The sequence below is a fragment of the Cryptomeria japonica genome, chromosome 3, assembly GCF_030272615.1.
Source record: "Cryptomeria japonica chromosome 3, Sugi_1.0, whole genome shotgun sequence".
Lineage (NCBI taxonomy): Eukaryota > Viridiplantae > Streptophyta > Pinopsida > Cupressales > Cupressaceae > Cryptomeria > Cryptomeria japonica.
Window position 1 is genome coordinate 301,875,561 of NC_081407.1, and position 24,736 is coordinate 301,900,296.

General features: G+C 36.4%; 1 protein-coding gene across 3 annotated transcripts; it reads left to right on the plus strand.

Annotated features, from left to right (window-relative positions):
* The first annotated feature begins 278 nt into the window (after window positions 1-278).
* Window positions 279-21,616, plus strand: LOC131034316 (protein MAIN-LIKE 2-like). 3 transcript variants are annotated; one of them, XR_009103781.2, is made up of 3 exons: window positions 279-818; window positions 919-966; window positions 6,786-7,187. XR_009103781.2 is itself a non-coding variant. In XM_059218239.1 (3 exons), the coding sequence occupies exon 3, from the start codon at window positions 20,489-20,491 to the stop codon at window positions 21,083-21,085; it is 597 nt and encodes a 198-aa protein (XP_059074222.1). In that variant the 5' UTR covers window positions 279-818; window positions 919-966; window positions 20,369-20,488; the 3' UTR covers window positions 21,086-21,616. The 3 variants fall into 3 exon arrangements, 2 of the variants coding, with proteins under 2 accessions (XP_059074222.1, XP_059074223.1); XM_059218239.1 differs by lacking the exon at window positions 6,786-7,187 and adding an exon at window positions 20,369-21,616; XM_059218240.1 differs by having other exon boundaries at window positions 279-525.
* The last annotated feature ends 3,120 nt before the right edge of the window (window positions 21,617-24,736 follow it).

Here is a 24,736-nt window from a genome sequence, read left to right on the forward strand (position 1 = left end):
ATCCAAATTTAATTTTGTGAATTTAATTCAAAATAATTTTATAGATGAAAATTAATAAATTTTGATTTTGGAATATATAAATTTATAGATTAAATAATATTTTAAACATATCTATTTGAAAAATAAATAATATTCAAAGAATAAAAATTTCCTCAATGAAATATTTTAACAAACCAAATTATAATTTTAAATAAAATGTAACAAATTAATGTATGATTTTCTTTATGGGTATAAATTCAAATTAATTCATAGGTGTGTCAATTTAAATCAATGGATGATTGTCTGGTATGACATGGCCCTCAGAGTTCAAACCAAATCATTACTTATATCTGGCACTGCTACGGAAAATATTAGCTGGTGCATGATGAATAAACGCTGCCAAAAACTGCATTTTAGAAAAGAGAAACACAGGGAATGCACACACATTTTAATGCCGCACATTAAATACCACAATCAATTCACGTTTGGAAATGGTTATTATTGTTCAGTCGGAAAGAGCGCTTCACAAAACGACGGCGCCACTTGGTAAGCTTTTGTGTGTCCTCATTCTCCGATGTGTTGCGCCCAACGCGCCTTCGCTTATTTTTTGCCACCTCATTCTCCCTTCAACTGGTGCCCTGGTACGCAATAACCTCATTCATTCCTTTGAATGCCATGCAAATTCAAGTGGAAGAGTTCTGAAGCTCACTTAACCTAACTTTTTTTCTTGTCTTTTCCTGGTTTCGTTTTGGATTACCTAATTATGGTTTATTATTCTGAATCCTCCATTCTGGCAATCACTCAACTATTCATTATGTGGGTCTTCGCTGATGGCCCTGGTATTAATTCCACAACCCATAGTTTGCTTCTTTATTCGTTTCCTTTTGAAACAAAAATTAGGGTTTGATTTTCTTAATTTTGGGGGTTTTTGTTTTTCAGTTCAATTAGAGGTGGCTGCTACAAAGCGTCGGAGTCAGTGAATAGCAGGTGAGGATTCATTTGAGTCCTTGCTTAGGCTGTGAAGTTTTTCTGTTTAAACGAATTCATCCTACCCTGTGTGCTCTCATTTCATTAATTATTCTAATGAACGATAGAATTAAATTTTAATTAGTAATTATTTTCATAAAAGTGCATTCACAACGCTGGATAGACGTTGCCCTTATAATATTTGATAAATTTTGCCTACATTTTTTTAGGATGTGTTATTATTTTTTATGGATCGTATTAAAGGAACAAGTTGTTCTTTCCTTATATGCGCAAAGAACTATGTAGTTTGACAATCTATGGTTCTTCATTAAAATGCATAGACTTTAGTATATTGATGAAAGTCCTCTAATGCCAATGAAAAATAATTAAATTTTGGTAAGGAAAAGGGTGGAATATTTTTCATGGAATTTTTGTTTTTTGCTTGTCTAGAAATCGGGAACTCAAAAATAGAGGGTTTAGTAGCATTATATTTTGCTTCCTCATCCATTGTGGCCTGCACTAAAACAAATGATTAAATCAAATTGAAATAGTCCTTTCACACATTGAATATCCCTGTATGATTCAAAGTTTCAAACAAATCACCAGACCATATTGCCAGTCAACAACATAAACAAATTTTAAAATAAAAGCCAAAAAGAGCATGGAATCAAATACTACAAACAAGTTATTACAAAGGAAACAGTTATGTTCATAGTCTTTTTAAGCTAAATTTCAAATATCCACAGTTATCCTTGCTAGTGAGGAGGCTCTCCATGAAGCTGCATTGACAGATAAATTTTTGGTCTCCTTGATTTTGCTATGCCCCCTTCTGCAAAAATTGAAAGAACGGGACATTATGAGCCAGGAGATTCTGAGCTAGGTAATGTCGTAATATTTTCCTCCACTCTTGAACATTTGAGGATATGTATGGAGTAAAGTCTATTTGTTAACTGCCCCAAACTCAAAATATTGTCTGTTTACATGATTGAGGATTTGACAGTAAATGGTGTAAGGTTCTATGAGCTTTCTAAAGCCATTGGTGAGCTTAGAATGCAATGTGCAATAACTGTACTCGGGTGGTTGCTCAGAAATAATCTCTGCAAATAGATCTGCATCACGGTGGGGGAGCGGTGGTGGTGGGGGGTAGTGCTGATATAAAAATAGGGCTGATTTGAAATCTTCAAGGCAAAATCTGCAATATAACATCTTTGTGAGTGCCCCATGAAAGGCCAACTAGTTTTCATGAAGTTAAAGGTTGCAATCCATATGTAATGGCATGTGCCATATAGCAGGCAACTTGGCGGCGTTCTCGGTAGAGGTAGTGGTGGTTCTGTGGGGATGTGTTCTCGGTAGAGGTAGTGGTGGTTCTGTGGGGGACGTCTCCCCAAGCCCCCAAGTCTTGGAAACACACCCCTACAGGAGATGTGGGCTTTTTTGGGGGAACGCGTCCTCATGGAACACTGCTTAAATTGGCACATGTATTCACCAGGACATTTATGCAGTTTCACGGAGGTCACTTTACTGCAGGCTACAATGACATAAACCAGATGTAAGAGAACATGTATGTATTTGTCGATGACAAGAACATCGCAGAGCATTTGGGACTAATAAAGTACTAACACCTGGATGGGGAGTGACAACAATTAAGCTCCCTTTTTAAATTTTAAGTCCATGGTAAAGATACAAAATGATTGATCGACCCCAGTGTGTGAATACATATGGCCAAAGTAAATTCGGTTATTTCTTTTTAATCTTCCACATGGCATCCATAGGATCTATTGGTTTATTAGTACCTGTTGCCTAGTAGCTCCCAACTTGCTGAATGTTTAACCTTACATGACATGGGTAGAATTGCTTCTGAAGTTGTTGACTGTGCACATATCAATATCTGGACAAATTATTAGAGGAAACATGGCTCTGAGGACAATAACACAGAAATTTGCAAAGCTGGCTAGCTATACAGATTCAATGACATCTGGTGACCCCACATATGACCATATGACAGGACATCATAGGACAGGCAAACTTCATGCAGCACCCAAATTAGGTTCTTTTAGGTGTTTTTGCCATGCACTCAGCGTTTGATTGACTGACTTGTTAGTGCCTGCTATTGATTGAAACCAACTTGCTAGATGCCTAATTCCCATGGCAGGGCATGGCTAACTTCTCTATGTCAACAGCCTGTAAGAGGCAACAGCTTGTGCTTAGTTTGTAGGGCACCTTTTCGAGTACTTGATGTAGATGAACTGATCAACCAGCTCCACCATGTGACCACATTTCTACATGTAATAGGATAGTAGCCAAACTAAATTTGATAATTTTTAATTTACCCACTGTGTGCATGCGCCATTAATAGGATCTGTTTGCTTATTAGTACCTGCTGCTCAATCATTTCCAACTTGTCCAATGCTTAACCTCACATGGGATAGGTAGAGTTTCGTTTGAAAATCAGTGACTGTTTGCATGGCAATGACATGGACAAATAATTTGAGGCCACATGGCTATTTGATTAAAACCAACTTGCTTGATGTTTAGTTCCAATGGTAGGGAACGGCTGACTTATTCTCCGTTAAGTATAATTTGATAGCCTGGTTCTTTTATGGATGACATTAGTGGGCTCATGGTGAGGCAATTTTATGCATGATTGCATTTACCCCCATGGGGAGTTGGTATGGCTGTGGATTGAGGCTCAAGCAGGGTAGATACTTGTAACCTATAAAAATATTCAAAACAATTAATATGGCTTGAATCAGTTAAGGAAAGTTTAATAACTAGACAAAGTAAAGGTCCATTGGAGTTACCCTTGAAATGAGAAAGTTACTATTGAGCAGTATGACTCTTATGAACTGTTGACTGCAACAAACTCTTGTGCTCGACGAACTGTTCAATAATGCACACTGCTCTTGAAGCGTTACAATTTGCTTCTTACTAAGGGCTGCAAGTTTGGAGCAGAATTTACATGACAGGGAACTATCTCCTTTAAATTTTGGTACCCCGCTAGGCATATTACACTCAAGTTCATAACCCGACACACTCTGCACATTCTGCTTACTACACACAATCTCCCTGAAGACTAATCTACATATCTTCAATTATTGCAAATCTGTAATCTCAGGAATGTGCTTTTACAAGGCAAAAAAGTACACTCATTAACGACCTGTTGATAATTTGTATTTGATATAAGCATGTGGGTGCCTGTAAACTGTTTGACCAATTGAAAAAGTGAAAGAGTATCTCATTGAATATGATTATTATACTGTATGCTGGCTGCAGCGGCTAATCTGATTGCAGCCCACAATGCTCATTTGTAGTTGTGTTCACTGTTGTTTAGCATAGGGTAGCTGCTAACTGTAATGCATAATGGTGAAACTAAAAGCTTTGGAAGAATGTATTCATATCTATCGAAGCATAATCTAAGGGGGATTTTTGTCAGATATTATAGTTGGAAATGCTCTTGTGGACATGTATACAAAATGTGGAAGCATAGAGAAGGCAAAAAATTGTCTTCAATAATTGCATACTTGTGTTTTCAATAATGTGCTGTCACGAGGGGAAAAAGCTTGCTCTTTCATTGCTCACCTACAATTTGCATTTGCTACATGCACAACTTTTCTCAATAATTGTTTTGAGATGTATGTCAAGGGCTCAAGTTTGGTGGATACCTGGTTCAATTCCTTCTTCTTTTGATCCTAGAAAATGAGCATATTATTAAAAGTTTTGCATTGTAAGCAGTATGTGCAGCGCCTTCTTAAGTAGTGTCACCTGTCTATGTCTACCACAATGATTGGCAGTGCACAAAATTGACTTCGCAGTCACAGTTTTAGTTTCACCGCTATGTGTTGTGGTCAGTGGCTACATTTTACTAACCAGCAGCGCACAAAAGAATGGCCTAGTAGTTAAATTATTAAGCCATGCAATTAAAATGAACATTGGAAGTTGTGATTGGATTTTTCCTCCGCAGTCGGTGTACATATTGGAGTGAAGCTGGAAAACCTAAATAGGAGGTGTTTGATGCCTGAAGGGATAAGGGGATGTCTATGGAACATGTTGGAGAAAGAGGGGATTTTTTTATGCTACATACTAGTGCTGAATGGTGATATGGTGATATATTGCTAAAGGAAAAGTAAAACTGATACAAGTGCAGTCATGTTCTGGCTTTGTTGCCAACGAAATGAACAACCTCAGTTTCATCACTCTATTCTTCTTGTTTATCACTGTCGGCTAGTGTACTGTATTTGACCTTGTGAACATTGATATGATTTAGCGAATCCCCCAACTTTGATGAAGGGCACCATGATTGGAGGTTATACCTTCTTCATTATGATGTCTGTACTTTATTGGCTGTGTTCCAAATTGATAAAAGTGTGAACCTATTAATCCATATTGATTGTTGCATTTCTTAAAGCATGTTCCAAGCTTCGTGTTAAACAAAGTGTCACTTAGTGATGAGTACTTGATGAGTACTTGTCTTTGTAGTAATGTAATAATAATATTTTTGGCTACTAGATAAATGAGTTATGGCATACTAATTTAGAGGCAAACCAATAAATAGTTTGAGGTCAACATATTCTTGCAAGTGGAATGTCTCTCTTTTATTGGATCAATAAGTTTATAGTCAGTAGAGTTGATATTGATTTCAGGATTGACATATTATTTTATTTTATTTTATATTAGAAGCAGCAAAACAAGGGTGATGGTTTTATTTTATATTAGAAGCAGCAAAACAAGGGTGATGACCCTTTACACTAACAGCCCATAGGCAGCATTAACAACTGTCAGCACACTTACAGCATATAAAAAACAGCTTAAAAGTCTTAACATGATACTTATAGGGATAAAAAGTCTTAGCAGAATAGAATAAAAGACCTAAAAAACTCAACTAATTATTTTTTTATTATTGTTTTATCAGAGTATAATAACAATTTTCTCAATAATTGTTTTAGAACCTGTAACAATGAAACTCAACTTCAACTACAATAGTCACAGTTCACCTAGTATGAATTGGTGAAGGTCAACCCTAATATTCATAAACCTAGGAAAATTATGATACATTTGATTTGGAAGAATTTGTTGATCTTAAACTATTATCTAATCTGGAAGAATTTGTTGATCTTAAACTATTATCTAATCTCTGCGATGACTCATCTATCAACTAGACAACAAATACTTCTATTACTATGCCATTAATCATCTATAAACTAGACAACAAATACTTCTATTACAGTATTACAAAGGCAAGTACTCCACAACATTTATATAGTTTGATATCAAACTAGCAATTGCAACTTGGTGTGCAATGGGTATGCCGAGGAGGTGTGAAGGGTCAATTAGGGAAAAATTTGGTCTGTTTTTTCACACATTTGTCCAATCATGCTTTAGCCCAAAGGAAGATGCTGTATCAGATATTTGTACATAATATATTTGACTCTTTAATATTTTATTATTTTAAAAGTACTCATTTGTCAAGAAGAATCAAGAATGTAACGGCTGGAATAAGAGATAAAACTCTACAGCCATTCATATTGACAATAATTTTTTTTTTATTGTTTTCAACTTTTCTGAAAAAAATTGCTTGTTAATTTTTGGAAAGATAAATACTTATTTTAGATTAAAAAAATTTAATATTTAAATGATTAACAGGGACAAATAGTAATAATAATTAATTAAGAAATCATCACAATAGTATTTGCCAAAAGCCGGTACTAATAAATGGATTTGGCACTGTGTATACATTGAATACGTTCCATTGGCATATGAGAATTGAATCCTCTGTTACCAGTACGATGTTTTTGTTTGAACACTTTGAAGGTGAGCCTTGTACTTTCACCATACTTTTTCAGGTACCTTTAACTTACAAATTTGATCCTGGTATAGTACTGCATTGCAAACATCCTTATTTGTTATAGAAGATTAATTACAATGGTGAAGAAAAGTGGAGCTCTGCACCAATTGTATCAATTTGTGTGTATTTAAGGATGGATGGTAGTACTAATATATTATGCGTATGGGACTGTTTATGAACAATCTTAATGTTCGTCACTAAGGTATTTGTAGTGATGGCAAGCCATTCATTGCAGATTTCTATATGAATCTTGGTAGATTGCACATGTTTACAATTTATTTCTTGGAATGCAGTCGTCATATGCAATGAACAATACATTTCACTGTGGCTGTGTATGCGTTCTGAATGGAAATAAAAATTCTGTCCAATTTATACAGAAAACTATTTTGTTATGAATTGATGGTTATATACTAGTGGTTTTCTGATTTTTTTTTGGTAACAAATTGTTTTTGTGTATATTTATGAACAGAAACAGAAAATCTGTAGAGGGATATCTACATAATTAGAATTTAAGATTTAGAACAATAAAATGTAAATAGAGGAACCCTATTGCAGACTGTTAGCCGCAAACATAGATATTTGCTATTACAGTGTAATATTTAGAATTGCTTATGGCTTTAGCATGTGTGTGACTGTACACAGAATGTCAGAAACAAATCATAAAATCTGTCGATTGCCAATTAGCCACAATTATATAGATCTTTGTAATTACTATTTAACATCAAGAATTTGTTTTGGTTAATGAAAAAGTGGACTTGCGAATAGGTTCAAAAGTAAAAAAAATTATTTTTGAAAAAACAAACAATTTGGATTTTTGAAAGCGTTCAAAAGTAAAAGTTATTATTTGAAAAATAAGATTTATTTTTTAAACATAGTTGAATGATATAGAAATAAACAATTAAACCCTTGAGATTATAGTGAAGAGCAGGAATATTAATAAAAAAATACACTACATATATATATATATATACTTCTCTATAAATATCTTTAGTGCAAGTTCTTTGGCTCAACTTCAATATGAAAATTCATAAAATTTTGTAGGGAAAATTTGTTTGAGAAACGGCGAGTCTTACGGTGTGTGATTTGTTATCATGACAAAAAAATTTGAAAGATTTTTTTCTCTTAAAAAATAAAATGTTCGCAAGCCCAATTTAACTCGAGTCATATGATGTATCCTAGAAAAAGGAGCATGGATTTCAGTCCATGTATTGATCCAACTCAAAGCTTTGGATTCTTTTGTGTTTTATTATAGTGTAATTATGTAAGTATAGCAAGAAATATTTATACAAAATAAACTTTTTTAGAAAATCATTAGCGTTTATTTTCTGATAGCAACAGCAACGAGAGAAAAATTATTCCAAAATAACTGATAGATGAAAAACAAGAAACTTAGATGATAAATGACAAACTTAAATCTAAACAACTGATAACAAGAAACTTAGATGATAAATGACAAACTTAAATCTAAACAACTGATTGGAGGCTGTAAACTAATTAAAACAAATAATCAACTTGAGGAAATGAATTATTTTTGAACAAATTATAATTAAAATAAAAGATTTACACCAATAAACAACAATGGTCTTCTGATTTGTTATTTGTTATTGAAAGCCTGTTTAACCTAAGTCTCTTTAGGGTCAGCACCCTTGTTTTGTTGCCTTTTTCTTTATTGTCAGCACCCTTGCTTTGTTGCTTATTTTAATCAAAAACCAAATAAATATGAAAACTCACACTTGTATGAAGTGTTTTAAATGTAGAGAAAATTTGGTGATGATGATTGTGATGTCAATAATTTGAAAAAAAAATTTGGCTCCAATGCAATTGTATTAGACAAATCTTGGTGAATCTTCAAAGTAACAATCAATAGAAATCTAAATAATGGAAAAAAATGGTTGGAAAAGAATCGTGGAAATGGTTGAATTATATAGATTGATGGTCAAAAAAATCTTAGTAGAGTTCAGTTGATTTCTATGTAATTTCTTGGACTCTTGAAAATTTATTGTTTTTTTTCTATTTTACAAATGAGAGTTGGTATTGATTTCTATGAAATTTCTTGGACTCTTGAAAATTTATTGTTTTTTTCTATTTTACAAATGAGAGTTGGTATTGAGCTGAAGCCATAATTGATGGATCTAATATGGAAACATAAGACAAACTCACATTTTGGAAGCAAATAACATGGGACTAAGAATGAAAATTGTTGCAATAGGATAAAAATATTGTAGTAAAAACAAAAATATATTGTGATAAAAACAAAAATATATTGTGATGATAATGATTTCACCATATGCTTAGAGTGATGAATTCAAACAAATATTGTAGTAAAACCAAAAATATTGTGATGGCAATGATTTCACCATATGCTTGGAGTGATAAATTCAAACAAATATAAAGTGTCATTTTTCAAGCCAAATGAGAACATGGAGAAATATCAAACGACAAGCAACAAATATTGAAGGCAACTAAAATGTCTTTTACCTTGGAGGTGTTGGTGTTGGAAATAAACCACACAGACTGACAATGAACTGGTCCAACAGGGGCCAGTAGCTCAATGGTAAAGCACTCCAGCAGCGTATGGAAGGTCCTAGGTTCGAGTCCTAGTTGGTCCATGTCTCAACATGGTATTAGTGTTGTTCATTCTTGAGCCTGTGCATTGGTAAATCATCCTTATAGCTGACAATCATAGCATCTCCTTGGCTTGTTGCACAACCTGATTGTATCTGCACCATGTACTCATGTTGTTGACCTTGTAGATCAGAAGAAGTTCGATGACGTCCCTCGTGCAAGACATTGTCTCCAGCCACAGCCGCAAACACCTTCTGATGTTAATGGTGACCCTGCGACTCAGACCGACGAAGCCAATAATAGCGACAAAGACACAGTGAGATGCACCCCTCAGGCAGTCAAGTTAAGAGATACGGGGATCAAATTTAAGACATGTGATGGAGGCATCAAGAATATTAAATTCAAGAAGAAGAGTGCCACAATTTATCTTCCTCTGATCACTATCACAGACCACACAACTATATAAAGGAAAAGGACAAACATGCGAAGATCTTGCAGTTGAGAAATGTAAACTTTCGATTGTCGTGATCAATTTTTTGAAGTTGTCTGGTAAAACTTCAAAGACAATGAGGGTGAAGGCTACTGTAATTAAGGCAGCCATTAGTGGCAGTGGTGAAGAGGCGGAGGACAATCCACACGGTGGCGGCATAAGAAGTGGAGTAGGAGCGAAGAAGAAGGGCATAGGCATGAGGACATGGTTGTTGCTCGATTCGTCCGGGTAGGCACAGGTTGTGGAGGCCAGAAAACATGCAATAATGTGCCACATGAGGCTTCCTTCTCATGATTTGCGTATTTTGGATCCTTTGCTTTCTTATCTGTCTACTGTACTTGGCCGAGAGTGAGCTATTGTCATCAATTTGGAGCATATCAAGGCAATTATTACTACACAGAAGGTTCTGCTTAATTCCAGAGATCCTGTTGCAGCTCTTTTTGTTGTTGATCTCCAGCGTCGGTTATTTGATGTGTCTAACACCCCCATGCAGTCGGTTGGATCAAGGAGCAAATGAATGATGAATTACATATCTGAGATGGCTTAAGGAATTCAAGGAAGGAAGAGCTTGTGGCATCCTCATCATAGGTTGAAGTCTAGAGACACAGCTTGCTGAGTTGGTGATTCATAACTGGAGACATCCCTCGAAGAGGAAGAAACTATTTAGGTTGTCATTGCAATCAGTTTCTTCAAAGAGGAGGAATTAACATTCAGAGAGAGTCTAACATTTCATCAGAGGCAACCTTGGACGAGGAGGTTAGAAGGTTGATATCTGATTTAGAGGGAGTCTGGCATTTCATCAAAGGCAACCTTGGATGAGAAGGTCAGAAGGTTGATATATGATTCAGAGCGAGTTTGACATTTCATCAGATGCAACCTTGGACGAGTAGGTCAGAAGGTTGATATCAGTTTCAGAGGGAGCCCTTGTTTAATGTATTCTTCTCTGTGAGAGAAGTTTGAGGTGCATGCCCATGTTAATGCATTCTTCTCTCTGAGAGAAGTTTGAGGTGAAAGTCCTTGTTTAATGCACTCTTCTCTGTGAGAGAAGTTCGAGGTGCAAGCCCTTGTTAATGCATTCTTCTCTGTGAGAGAGAAGTTTGAGGTATAAGACCTTGTTCCACCCTCTGCGAGTAGGTATGGTGGATCCACCCTCTAGGAGTAGGCATGGTGGATGTCATGTGAGAGACTCCATGACTTAGCACTTGTGTGTTTTCACCCTCTGGGAGTAGCCATGGTGAGCGTCAGGATGAGATGACAACATCACGTTGAGGATTTTGTGATGGGCACTTGTGTTCATTTGCATTTCCATTCATAGGAGTAGCCATGATGGACCCACCCTCTGGGAGTAGCCATGGTGGTTGTGTTCATATTTCCATACATGAGAGTAGCCATGATGGATCCACCCTCTGGGAGTAGCCATGGTGGATGTCACTATGTGACTCAGATATCGAAAAGGATTCCTCCCTAGCTAAGAGGGGGTGTTGATGTTTGTAGCTATGGTTGGATTCCTTCTATGGCTGACATAGCTAATATAATTGTCTAATTGGCCTATCGGCCTTAGACAATTATAGGTCCGATTTATATTCATTTGTGTTAAGCATAATTAAGGTCTTAATGCATGTTGATTAGCATCTTGCTTTAATAGTAATCGGTTGAGGCCGACTTGGATGTCCACCACCTCTTTGTATTGAGACGTGTTGCTTGGGAGAGGGCCGACTCTTGAAGAAAAGGCATAAGTGGTGCATTTAAAGGAGATGGAATCTCCATTATATATATATATATATATATATATATATATATATATATATATATATATATATATATATATATATATATATATACACTCAATCATATAGCAGATCGATATATTGAGAAGAGATGTGCTCGGGGGTGATGATAGAGTTTATCATCTATGGATGGGAGGGCAACGTTGTGTCATTCCCGTGGTTAATCAAGCATATCGCAAATCAACATGAGGTACGTGTTAATTACCACATATTAGTTTTTATTTTGTTATGTAGTACTATTCGATCTTTTAAATCATTATCAAACATGCCATGGCACTCTTACAAGTAGGGTTTTACCTTGGAGGTAATTACCACATATTAGTTTTTATTGTGTTATGGAGGACTATTTGAGCTTTTAAATTATCATCAAACATGTCATGGTACTCTTACATTTTTTGGTACGTCTATAGATGATTGTCATCATTGATGTATGAATGTTAGATCTATGGAGAGAGAATTTGTAGAGGTGGTTTATAGAACCACTACATCATTTAAATGCAAGGGATGGGAATATAGTAGGCACTTGTGTGGTTGATGATGAGAACCCAAAGGAGGTAGATAGGCAAGAAACAATTATTTATATTGGAAAGGAGAGGCCTCGCTAAATGTGGCCTCATTTGATAGATGGGAGATGACAACTAGAAATATGGTGACCTTGGCATATAAGTTATGTCATATATATGTGCAAGCCCGGTCAACCATGTGTTCCATATTACACGCACACGTGTAATATGCAACACATTGATTGATTGGGTTGGATTGATTTCAACCACCTTTAAGCAACTAATGGTAGGTTTTCCTTTGGTTTGTGATCAATAAAATCTATACGTCAACCTTTTTGCATCAATTTTTTATCTTATTAGTATGACATAGGCTATATTCATGGGTGTATATGTCATGTGTAATATGCAACACATGATTGATTGGGTTGGATTTGTTTCAACCACCATTAAGCAACTAATACTAGGTGTTCCTTTGGTTTATAATTAAAAAAATTCAACATGTCAACCATTTTGCATCGCTTTTTTTAATCTTATTAGATGTCATAGGCTACATACATGGGTGTAGTGGTTGATTTTATGAGATTTGAAGGAGCCTCACTTTGATAGATGTGATATGGTAACTGAAAACCTAGTGACGATTTATGTTTTGGTGTTGTATCTTGTGCATTTATAGGCAATGCTAAAGTTATACTACATGTATAATGTGTAATTTAAAATGTGATTGATTGGGTAGGATTGATTTCAACCATTCAGGAACAACTATTGCTAGTTATTCCTATGGTTCCAATCAAGCAAATATGCACGTTGACTATTCTATATCTTCTAGACTTGCTAGGTAGTCACAAGCTCCATGTATGGAAGTTGTAGTTTTGTATACTAAGCTTTAGATGAGACATGTGATACTAAGAGTCACATCATAGGCTTTAGAGTGAGTAACATGTGTTAAAGCAAGAGCTAGCATGTATCTTAAGTGAGAGTTGTCATGCCCCCACTAGCAAATAGTGCAACCATTTTCAAATAACAAGTATAGAACATTATAAATAGAAACAAATGATCTATAGGAGGGGATCAAACAAATTCAAGGGAATATGGTAGTGATAGGCTGATCATAGTCTAGGTCTAGAACTAGGTCATCCACGTGGACAAGGTCCATTGGTAGTATGAGGAATGAGGAAATATAGGGATCCTATGTATTAAAATAAAAGAAAATAGGTCCTATCTATAGGTAAGTGGTATAAGATAAAAAAAAAATCTAAAATATATTAATTATATATTTTTTTTAAATCACTAATTAGATATATGAACCACCATTATAAGGGTTGGGACAAGTAATTGAATTATAAAAATTAAAGATGTCCAATATTATTAGAAATGACCTAAAATGGAATGTGCACCTAGACTTGATCAATTAGATATCAAAAATACCACCAAAAGGTTCAAGACATGCTTTATTGTAAATATTGAGCAATATGAGAGCTTTTTTATGATAGGGGTCTTGCAACAACTCAATCTAAGCACATCAACACCATATGGGGGGTGTTAGGGACCTTCTAAGTTGTTAGGGTCCTTGTCAAGTATAGCTCTACAATTTTTAAAGCTTTTTTGTGATTGTCTATTAGTCTTGAGTGATACCACAATAGTGTTTCCCACTTGTAGGATGGGACAAAAACTCAATCCAAGGGGTAAAAAAGCAAAATAAATTTCAATGATTATATACCTCATAATGAAGGACCTTATCAACCTTACATCATAATGTTTTGATTTATTAATTAATTTATGTTTCTTTTTGTTACCCCAACATGGTGGAGTCATAAATTCTAGCCTACTTATTAGAAATTAAAGTTCTTGGATGCATTGGAAAGAACTTCAAAATATTTAGGTAATTGCTAAGAGGCTTAGTTGATAGTGGCATACCTTCCCAAGGCATAAAAGAAGCAAGAATTCTTCGAAGCAAAATGAAGAAAATATAAAAAAAAATCATGATAAATTTCCAATATCTATGACCATGCAAATGTCGTCCAAATGATCTTGGACACTTGTTGGATATAATGCATCTCTGAATGGGTTTGCATATGCCTAAAAGAGTGTCCAAATTGAGGAATTATACATGCTAGATTATATGACAAGTTATGAGAATTGTAATAACATCTTCTAAAAATAGCTTGGGAGACTATGGCCAACTTGGGCATTAGAAATTGTGTCATCTAGGGTTTCCCTTTTGGTATCATGGATTTGGTAAATGTTTTAGAATTCTATTATAGGTTTGTAGTTTTATATTTTTCTATATTTGGGTGCTTGGGATGGAGTATATATTGTTGGTTTATAGGTATTTTTATGCTACTTAAATTATTCAAGAATTAGATGTTCCTAAGATTGTATTTCAAACTTTTTGTTAATAATACAATTGGTTCATGTTTTGTAATGGGGTTTTATCTCAAAATGGTTTTCTCCATATAAATCTATGTTGTATATTTTTTACTTTTATTCTTTTTTTGCTATTGTATGATTAGTTTGATTTTTTCACATACCTACTCCCATAGATTAGTGTAGGAAGTGTATTCTATACTTGTTTCATTGATTTGATGTCAAAGCTTCATTACCTCAATTTTTAGGTGTTAATGATTTGGTGATGGCAACTAAGACTACTATTTCTAAATTCAAAATGGATGGGGTAGTTGCATTACTTCTTTCAAAGGAGATGTGGAGAGAATTTTAATTTACCTAAGGCGACCACGGGTTTTCATGGAAAACCAAACGAGAAAAGAAATAAAAAGTACAAGAAAAGAGAAATCTAAATCTAAATCTTGTGGGAGATCTAAATCTCCTATAATAATCAAGGATACATTTTTAAATTGCAATAATCCTATTCATTCAAAAAGATATCACAAGGAGGAGAAAACAAAAAAAAAAGATGATAAGTTTGGAAAGTCTTATCAAGATGACATTGTGATGCCTTTCTCATGGCCTTGGAAATGCACACACATGAAGGTATGTAATCCATAAAATCCGGGAGGCTTCTTGTAAATGTTCCTTTGATTTTAAATTTTTTGTATTATGTAACTTTCATTAATAACTATTCTATAAGGACATGTGTATATATATGAAGTCTTCAAGTTTTTTAGGGAGTTTAACAATCTTGTCAAATATTAGACTAATAGGAAGATTAAAATTTTGAGAACTAATGGTAGTGACTTTTGTTTAGCAAATTTTGACATATTCCATAAGGATGATGGGATATATAGACATAAGACAACTCCATATGTACCCATAAGCATAATGGAGTTGTACAAAGAATGATCAAGACACAAATAGACAAGGCTAGGAGTATGCTCAATAGATTTGGATTGGAATAAAAATACTAGGTAGTAGTTTCTATAGCTTATTACTTGATAAATAGGCCTCTTACATTATCTCTTATGGAGGCTTGTTCAAGTGAAAATCTATCATTATACAATTTGTGTATTTTTAGTTGCAAGGCATATACCCATATTCAATGAGAGGCAATCAAAATTAAAAAAAATGAAGGAATTAAGTGTATATTCATTGGATAAGATGTTGATGTGAAATAATACAAACTTTAGGATCTTGGGGTTGATAGAGTTCTATACATTAGAATTTTTATTTTTATAGAGATAAAGACTTCTACAAGCTTTCAAGTAAAAGAAAAGAGGAATAAAAATGTGATTCAACCAACTCCAAAGGTTGTGAAGTCTAAACTATCTCATTACCTCAATATTTTAGGAGGTCCACTTGGCATAAACAAAAAGGAGACAGATATAATTCTCCTCATTGAATATTTCTTTTTTCTTTGAATACTAACAAAGACAAGCCTAGAACCATGAATGATACATTAGATATAGTTGATTTTGAGACCTATAGGGCAACTATAGATCGTGATACAATTGCATTGAAGAAAAATCACATATGGGACTTAACGCCTTTACCTAATGTTTGAAATCTCATTTGTTGTGAATGGGTGTTGAAAAGGAAGTTTTCTTATGATGATAATATCGATAAGGACAGACTAAATATAAAGGGATATTCTCAAGTTAAGGGAATTAATTATGCTGAATTTTTTTTCTAGTTGCTAAGTAGGCATTATTATCTATTGCAACAACCTTTGGTCTTGAGGTTGAGAAAATAGATGTAAATTATACTTTCCTCATGGTGATTTGGCTAAAGAGATCTACATAATATAGCTAGAGCATTATGTGGAAGAAGCAAAATAATCTTTGGTTTAAAAGTTGAAAAAAATTGTATGTGGTTCATACAATCTCTTAGAATGCGGTATTATAAGCATGCTTCCTTTGTGTTGGGTTTGATATTTCTAAGATCCAAACTTTATTGTTGTAGTTATTATAAGATGGAGAGTGATTAATTCATTTTTATTGCATTACATGTTGATGATGTGTTATTATCAATAATAGTAAGGATGTGATTTCTGATATGATGTCTCAATTTTTAGCATAATTTGCGATAGACTTAAGGGTGGATGATATATTTTGGGTATGGAGATTAAAATAGATAGGATGGACAAAAATCTTTTCTTAAGATAGAGTAAGTATATAAACTTAGTAGTGGAGATATTCATCAAGATAACTTGTAGAACATTATGTATTCATATCTTTATTTGAACAAAACTAAATCTATAGAACAATGTATGACTTCACCTATTGAGATAGAAGGCATGCTTCAAGTACCTTACACTAGTGCACCACCCTCAGTTATTCGTGGATTTTGCAGAAGAGGTGGTTTCACTTGTGGCCAACAGGGTCATATTGCAGTGAATTGTCCTCAGAGATCTACTTAGATGTATGTTCAAAGGCTAGTAGCTTCAGAGCCTAGAATAGGAAATGTAGGGAGATCTCATCGTGTATTTGCGGCGATTGATAACCATCAGATTGAGCATCAGGGTACATTTGTGGAGACTTCAGGTGAGATAGGTGGTATTTCTTGCTCAGTATTATTTGACTCGGGTGCTTCAAACTCTTTCATTTCACCTTCTTTAATAGAGAGATGCAAACTCGTTGTGGCAAAGCAAGACAATAGGTGGCAGGTCGAGTTAGCAATGGGGTCTAACGTAGCAGTGGACTCTCTTGTACTTATTTGTGTGTTAGATTTGGGAGTTTGTTCCACCACATTGGACCTTCGTGTTCTTTCTTTGGGGTCCTACGCTGTTGTGTTGGGCATGGATTGGCTTGAGGCTCATTCGACTAAGATTGATTATTCTGGTAAGAGGGTGTGTGTCTTGATGATGGTGGTAAGTGTATGCAAGAAAAGCGGGTCAATAGAACTTGAAATGTGAAAAATAGAGTTCTATGGAGCTTTGCTCACACACTCACAGGACTTCTTGGTGCAAGCTATGGAGTAATGAAGTATCACTCAGCTTCCCAAGGTTGGTCCCATGGTTCTCTATCTTACACGGTCCCTCAAACCAATGTTTTTGCTCTCAGATCACTGAGCAAAATGGTTTAGTGATGGTGAATGCAAGAACGAGGGATGTTTTTGTTGGTTTTAATATGAGATGCATCCTAAGCTATGCATGATTCTAGAAATGCAATAAAATAGATTATAAGATGACAAGGTTAGTATAAATACTATCCTAACATGATATATTAGTCTATGATTGAGCTAAATGATAAAGAAAGTATTCTAAACATGCATATTTAGATTAATTTCTATCTAGAAGAGAGGCTAAAATGATGAGCATGAAATGGTATGAAAGCTTGAATGTATTTGAGCATAAATATGATACTACAAACCTGGATTATGAAAATGGAGGAATGAGAGCTCTATTTATAGCAAAAATAGGGCAATGGATGGTTAGGATTGGAAGAGTTGATCAAGGGTTGAGTTTGAAAGTTGGGAATCCATGTTTGCAGTTTGCACCAATGAAATGGTGACAAATGTCAACATAGGGTTGGGTTGAGAGAAGGGGTTGGAGGCATTAAATGCCTGAGAAGACCTTATGGTTATCTAGAGGTAAGGGTTAAGCTTAAGTTAGGCTTACCCATTGGATTAAGAGTTAATCCAAGGATAAACCCTTGTGCAAATAATTAAGAGATAATCATGGTCAAAGCGTTAAAGGCTTGATGAGACCCTTGGGTTGGATGAAGGTTAAGTTAGGCAAAAAGTCTCTAACCATGTAAGAGGGTTGAATTAACCATTAATGATTTGGGAGACTTTGAGAAATTAAGTGGTTGAAGACTTGAAGCCTTTAATGGTTATCAAAGACTTTAAGGTCTTGAGAAGTGACCTCCCCTTGGTTAGGGATGTGACAAAGTTTAGAAGATGGGTTAGGTTAATTTAGAAGTGATTAGAAGGGTCTAGAAGAATTTAGAAAGGGGTTTAGGAAGCAAGTGGGAGATGCAAGAAAGTGCAAGTGGATGGAGGGATAATAGGATTTAATTGAAATAAAGTTAATTTAATTCAATTTGGTTGTAATTGGGGAAATCAAATAAATTAGATTTATTCAATTTAGGATAACTATTTAATTAAATTTGAATTTAGTTAAAAGTGGATAGGGGGGGATTTAATTGAATAAAATGATTTATTCATTAAATGGGTATAGTGAATTTAATTGAGTAATTTACTTAATTAAATAGAGGAATGCGGGTAATTTAATTAAATTGGATTTAATTAAATAGAGAAATGAACATAAAATATTCATTTAGGAATATGGTCATTTTTATACGTCTACATTTTGCCCCTCTTTGAAGTGACGTGTGTGCACATGTTATTTCAAAGAAAATGATGCGTTATCGTGATTTATGATTAAATGAAATATTTGTGTCGCTTTTATGATTTGCAAGTCGTGCCCCAGATTTGATTTGATGCGTGATGCCCCTTCAGGAGATGAACCAATATTTTGAAAATTTTTATTTTTATTTGGTGATATGGGTTTGGTGTGTATGATTTTGTCTATGTGAAATGTTGAAATTGATTCATCTCCCAATATTTTACAGATTTTTAGGGTATAAGGGAGACCACAAGCAAATGACATCCCCGGTTCCCTAACCCTAATTTCATTTTCCTCCTATAAAAGGGGAAAAGTGCTTTGATTTGATTCATTTGTGCATTGTTGACTTTGGAGAAAGAGAATTTGGAGAGAAGAAAAAAAATGTCTATTCTGTATTCCAGGCATCGTTTTGAGCGCGTTTGAAGGTACCAGAGACCTGTTGCATATGGACCACTAGTAAGTCAACACTTTTGACCCTTTTTTGATTTTTTAGTTTGTCGTTTTTGGTCATTTTTTTATTTTTGAAATTCAGTTTTAGCGTTTTAGCGCGTCAAAGTCGCAATTTAGCGTATACAAAGATTTAAGTAGTGCATGAAGCTTGAATTTTAGGGCTGCGTCTGAAACAAAATAGTGCAGCGCATAGAAGGTCTAGGTTAGCGCAGAGAGTGAAAATAGCGCATGCTGAACGTAGGGTAGCGCGTCGGGTTAACAAGATAGGGCGTGAGTAAGACCTAGTGCATAGGGGTCACAGGGGTTTGCATGGGTAAGGGGTTTTAGCGCGTAGGGTAGACCTAGCGCATAAGGTCAAATAGGTAGCGTCAGCGAGGTATAGGTTAGCGCATAGATAGGTTTTAGCGCATAGGGTAGGTTGGGTGGCGCATGGGGGAAAAAGATTAGCGCGTAGAGACAGTCTAGCGCATAGGGTAAATAGATTAGCGTGTGGGAAAAACAGCCTAGCGCATGGGTGGATTTTAGCGCATAGACAACCTGTTTTAGCGCATCAGGAAAAATTTTGTGGGATGGGGTGATTTTGTGAAATTGTTGTGTTTTGCTATCATGGGTTTTATTGATTTGTCCAATATGAGTGTTGATATAACTTGTTTTGATTTGCGATATTTCAAGTTATGCATAAATATTAATGTGTTGGTTTGATCAAAGCATGATTTATTTTCGCCCTCTGTTTTCAAGTTCAAATGTGTGAAGCCTAATTTGTGTTACAAGCTGATATGGGTTGGAAACTTGAGTTGTTTTACAAGCTGATATGGGTGGAAAACTTGAGTTGTTTTACAAGTTTATGTGATTTGGAGACTTGAAGTGTGTTACAAGTTTTGATATGGTTTTTGATAACTTGAGTTGTTTTACAAGTTAATATGAAATGATAGGATTTTGAACTTGATGTAGGTAAGCAAATTGTTTCATGTTGTTGATGTGAGTTTGATTTTGATATTTTTGTTTTGAGGTGGAAACTGATATTGGACTTGTTTTGCTGGTTGACAGGAGCGATTGGGCGTGGTGCAGTTGCTTGAGCGATTTCCCAGGCCCTGGACTCGGATACCTCGGTTGACACAGGCCGACCTGGATATCATTGAGAGATGCGGTTTGACGTCCCTGTTGGATATGCCTCGGTTCACTGTAAACCGGGGGCTACTTACAACGCTCGCAAAGAGGTGGCACAGCGACACGAACACCTTCCATTTTGCCACAGGCGAGATGACAGTCACACCAGAGGACTGTTACAGGATTCTGCGCATACCAGTAGTAAGTGCACTACTACCATATGAGCAGTCGGAGGAGGGTGGCACAGAGGCACTTCGTCGTATTTTTCACGATGAGACAGTATGCGGATACGAGATCCCATGGCAGGAGTTCCTAGACCTAGATTATGCACCACTTCCATCAGTACTGGCAGGTTTTATCGGTGGATTCCTTTGTCCTGATCGCAGGTCAAAGGGATTCTCTATGGGATGGGGGCTGGTGTTAGAGGACATGGTTACACAGGGCCGCAGGTTCGCGTGGGGATCGGCTATGCTAGCCCATCTGTACAGGGACCTGCACGAGGTGGTATACCTAGGTTACGGCAGTTTGTCAGCTGGCGTGACGCTCTTACAGGTATGGTGCTGGGAGCATATTCCGGCTGCTAGGCCATTAGCAGACAGAGATAGGCCCATTGGACGTGCCTATGCTTATGGATACAGGGGTCTAGTTGTCCAGTAGAAGCTAGGCAAACTAGAGCATTGGAGGAGAGTTTTGGATGACATCGATACGGTCACATGGCGACCGTATACAGGGTGTGAGGTGTGGGCGGAGGACGGGCTGGAGATGCCCTACGTGTTTTTGACGAGATACCTGATTGGGAGGACCTCATTTGTTATTGAGAGGTTTGTGGTGACCAGAGTTTTGCGACAGTTTGGTCGACAGCAGGGTATACCTCAGGGGGCCTATTTATATGCACGGCGGAGGCATGACATATTAGATTGGGGCTCGACCATTGATAGTGCGGTGGCGGTGGAGGAATTTGTCGGTTTGGCGGGCCAGATATGGGATTATGCCTCGGAGATTTTGGATGCAAGCATGATTGATGAGTTTGAGAGATTGTTTGCTGCGCGGGCAGTGGCGAAGATTTCAAATCCAGAGGAGATGCGGTCGGCTTTTGATGATGATGATGATGATGATGAGGGAGATGGAGATGGTGGAGGAGGACGACGAGGGAGAGGAGTTAGAGGGAGGAGGGGAGATAGAGGGAGGAGAGGAGATAGAGGTTTGGAGAGAGCAGTCAAACGGGTGGTGATAGACAGGGGGAGAGGCAGATTGGCTATTGGAGCCAGTGGAGAGGGGAGGGTGGGGGAGGTTCTAGCTGCAGTGGGGGGCACTGACGAGGCGATACGGCCAGCGCAGAGGAGGAGGACGGATGTGCTCCCACCTCCAGCACTGAGGACAAGCAGAGTTAGAGGGGATGCCCCTGCACAGGTACCGCTACGGGTTTGGATCCCCACTCATGTTAAGGATGCACAGATTCGGACCCTACAGGGGACTGTACAGCAACTACAGGCACAAGTTTTGACATATCAGCGGCAGATTGTGCAGTTGACCACTGAGCGGGACACAGAGATAGAGCAGAGGGGTCGAGTGGAGGAGCTTGCAGCAAGCATACAGAGGGCAGCAGCAGGTGGTCCAATGAGAGACACCCTGAGAGAGCTATCTTTGAGAGCTCAGGAGGTGGAGTACTACCGTCGGCATTATGAGGTTGCGGTACCTTGGGATCGTCGAGTACAGAGCTTCACACAGTCGAGATCTAGTCGATCTCGAGATACTGGGTCGCGGTCCGAGAGCCGAGGTGTTACAGGGCCATCGAGACAGGATCCCCTTGGAGATCCAGGGGTGGGGACATCGGGAGCCAGACCATCTCCGTCAGGGGATAGCCATACTTGAGAGACGTGGTCTCTGTTGTATTTTTTATCATTGTATTCTTTGTACTGGACACAAAGATGATAGATTTTGTACATTTTGATCATTTTTGGAGACATATATATATATATATATATATATATATATATATATATATATATATATATATATATATATATATATATATACGGCATCATTATCTTGGAGCATGTGGTGTGTTATATGGATGTATGTGCTTTTGTGTTCTTTTCTTTATGTTATGATAATGCAATGCTTAAATATATAATGTAATGCAAGATGTATGCTTTTAATATGTTTGTGAGATGTATCTTGAAAATGAGATGTATGATTTTATATGTTGTGAAATGTATCTTTGAGATGTATGATAATGATATGTAACTAAGTGTAAAATGATATGCAACTAACTGGAAAATGATATGCAACTATATAACTAATAGTAAAATGATATGCAACTATGTTTTTGGAGCATCCTCATTCTGCATTTGTCATCCCGATACAACCATATTTTGTTTGCTTTCTTTGTAGGTATCATCATTGAGCATTGATTTGTTTAGGATATGTTGAAAATTTATACAAGCATAATGGTATAATTGAATCATAATGACCTGAGAAAAATTTACATGATGTTTGATTTTGCAACATAGCACAAGCGTCAAGGTATAATTGAACCAGGACGACTTGAGTGCGGATTACGTAAATAGACAAGATTAAATCATTTGTATGCGTGAAGTGGAATCATACCTTCAGTGATATTTGAGGTATCACGTCTCGAGGCAAGTATTCACACAGTACAAGTGATCGCCTCCCAGACAGAAGACTAAGAAAATATTGGAAGTTCCCCATGATCTCTAGCTTTGAAGCATTTAGTGAGAAAAGGAAGAGAATCCAATAATTTAAAAAGTTCAAAATGCAAAAATAGTCAAGATTTCGATGCGATAATGCAACATTCAGTACTTCAGAAAGTCATCCATCCTTGGTATTTTTGTGATTTTTTTGTTTTGTTTTGCGATGAAATGTAGTTTTGGTTGTTGGATGCCATGCTGCTAAGTTTTGCTTCTAGTTTTGATATCTTGAATGTTCGCAAATTTTGACGATTTTAATGCCCCTAGCTGAATGTGCCTCTTGATGTGAATATGTACAGTGATTTCCAAGCCATGGTGGAATGTGGTAAGAGGATATATATGGATAAACCAGGATAGTGGCTACGCTAAGTATGTCCTGAATGGATATGTGCTAAGTGTCGGGCGATGGCCGATAGTGTTTTTAAGGATACGGATAAAATGGTTTGGAGATAGATAAAGGAGTCGTTCTTTTACAAGAGCGCCTGTTTTACCAGGTTTTCAACATTTGTTTTTATTTGTACTTTGTTGTTGTTGTTTTTTTTTGTTTTTTTTTCTAGATTTTTTTTTTTTGCTTGTTTTGGCTTTTTCCATGCACTAGGCTACTTAAGTGTAGTACTTCTTCAGATGGATGTTGTTAGTTGGTTCGTCGAGCACATCTCCTTCTGAAGTTGTTAGCTGATAGGCACCTGATCCATAGACTGATATGATGACATAGGGACCCAACCAATTAGGTTCAAACTTCCCTTTCTTTTCTCGATCTTGCTGATTTCTTGGATTTTCTTTGAGGACTAGGTCACCAATTTTGAAGTTGCGAGGGATGACCTTGTGATTATAGCTCTTGCACATGCATTGTTGATATGCTTTGAGATGAGTGTAAGCATGCTGACGTCTTTCATCTAATAGTTCGAGTTCTTGCAGTCGATTAACTCGATACTCTTCATCTGGGATTAAACCTTTCAAAGAGACTCTGAGAGATGGGATTTCTACTTCCAGGGGTAAAATGGCTTCTGATCCATATACCAATGAGTATGGTGTTGCTCCTGTAGGTGTGTGGATGTTGGTTCTGTATGCCCAAAGTGCTGGATTGAGTTGGACGTGCCAATCTTTGCTTGCATCATCCACTGTTTTCTTTAGGATTTTTAGTATTGTCTTGTTAGATGCTTCTGCTTGACCAGTTCCCTGTGGGTAGTATGGTGTAGAGAACCGATATTGGATTTTGAATTTTTCACATAGTTCTTGTACATCTTGGTTTTTGAAAGGTCGTCAATTATCTGTGATGATTGAACTTGGAATACCATATCTGCAAATCAGATAATTTAGGATAAAAGAGGCAATTTGTTTCCCAGTCACTGTGGTCATGGGAACTGCTTCTATCCATTTGGTAAAGTATTATGTTGCCATTATAATAAACTTGTGTCCATTTGAAGATGAAGGATGAATTTTGCCAACTAAGTCTAGTCCCCACTGACAAAAGGGCCAGGATGTTGTAAATGGCTGCAGTTCCTGTGTTGGTGCATGTATCAGATTACCATGGATCTGACATTTAGGACATTTCTTGGCGAAGTGATATGAGTCTTTCTCCATTGTAGGCGAGTAG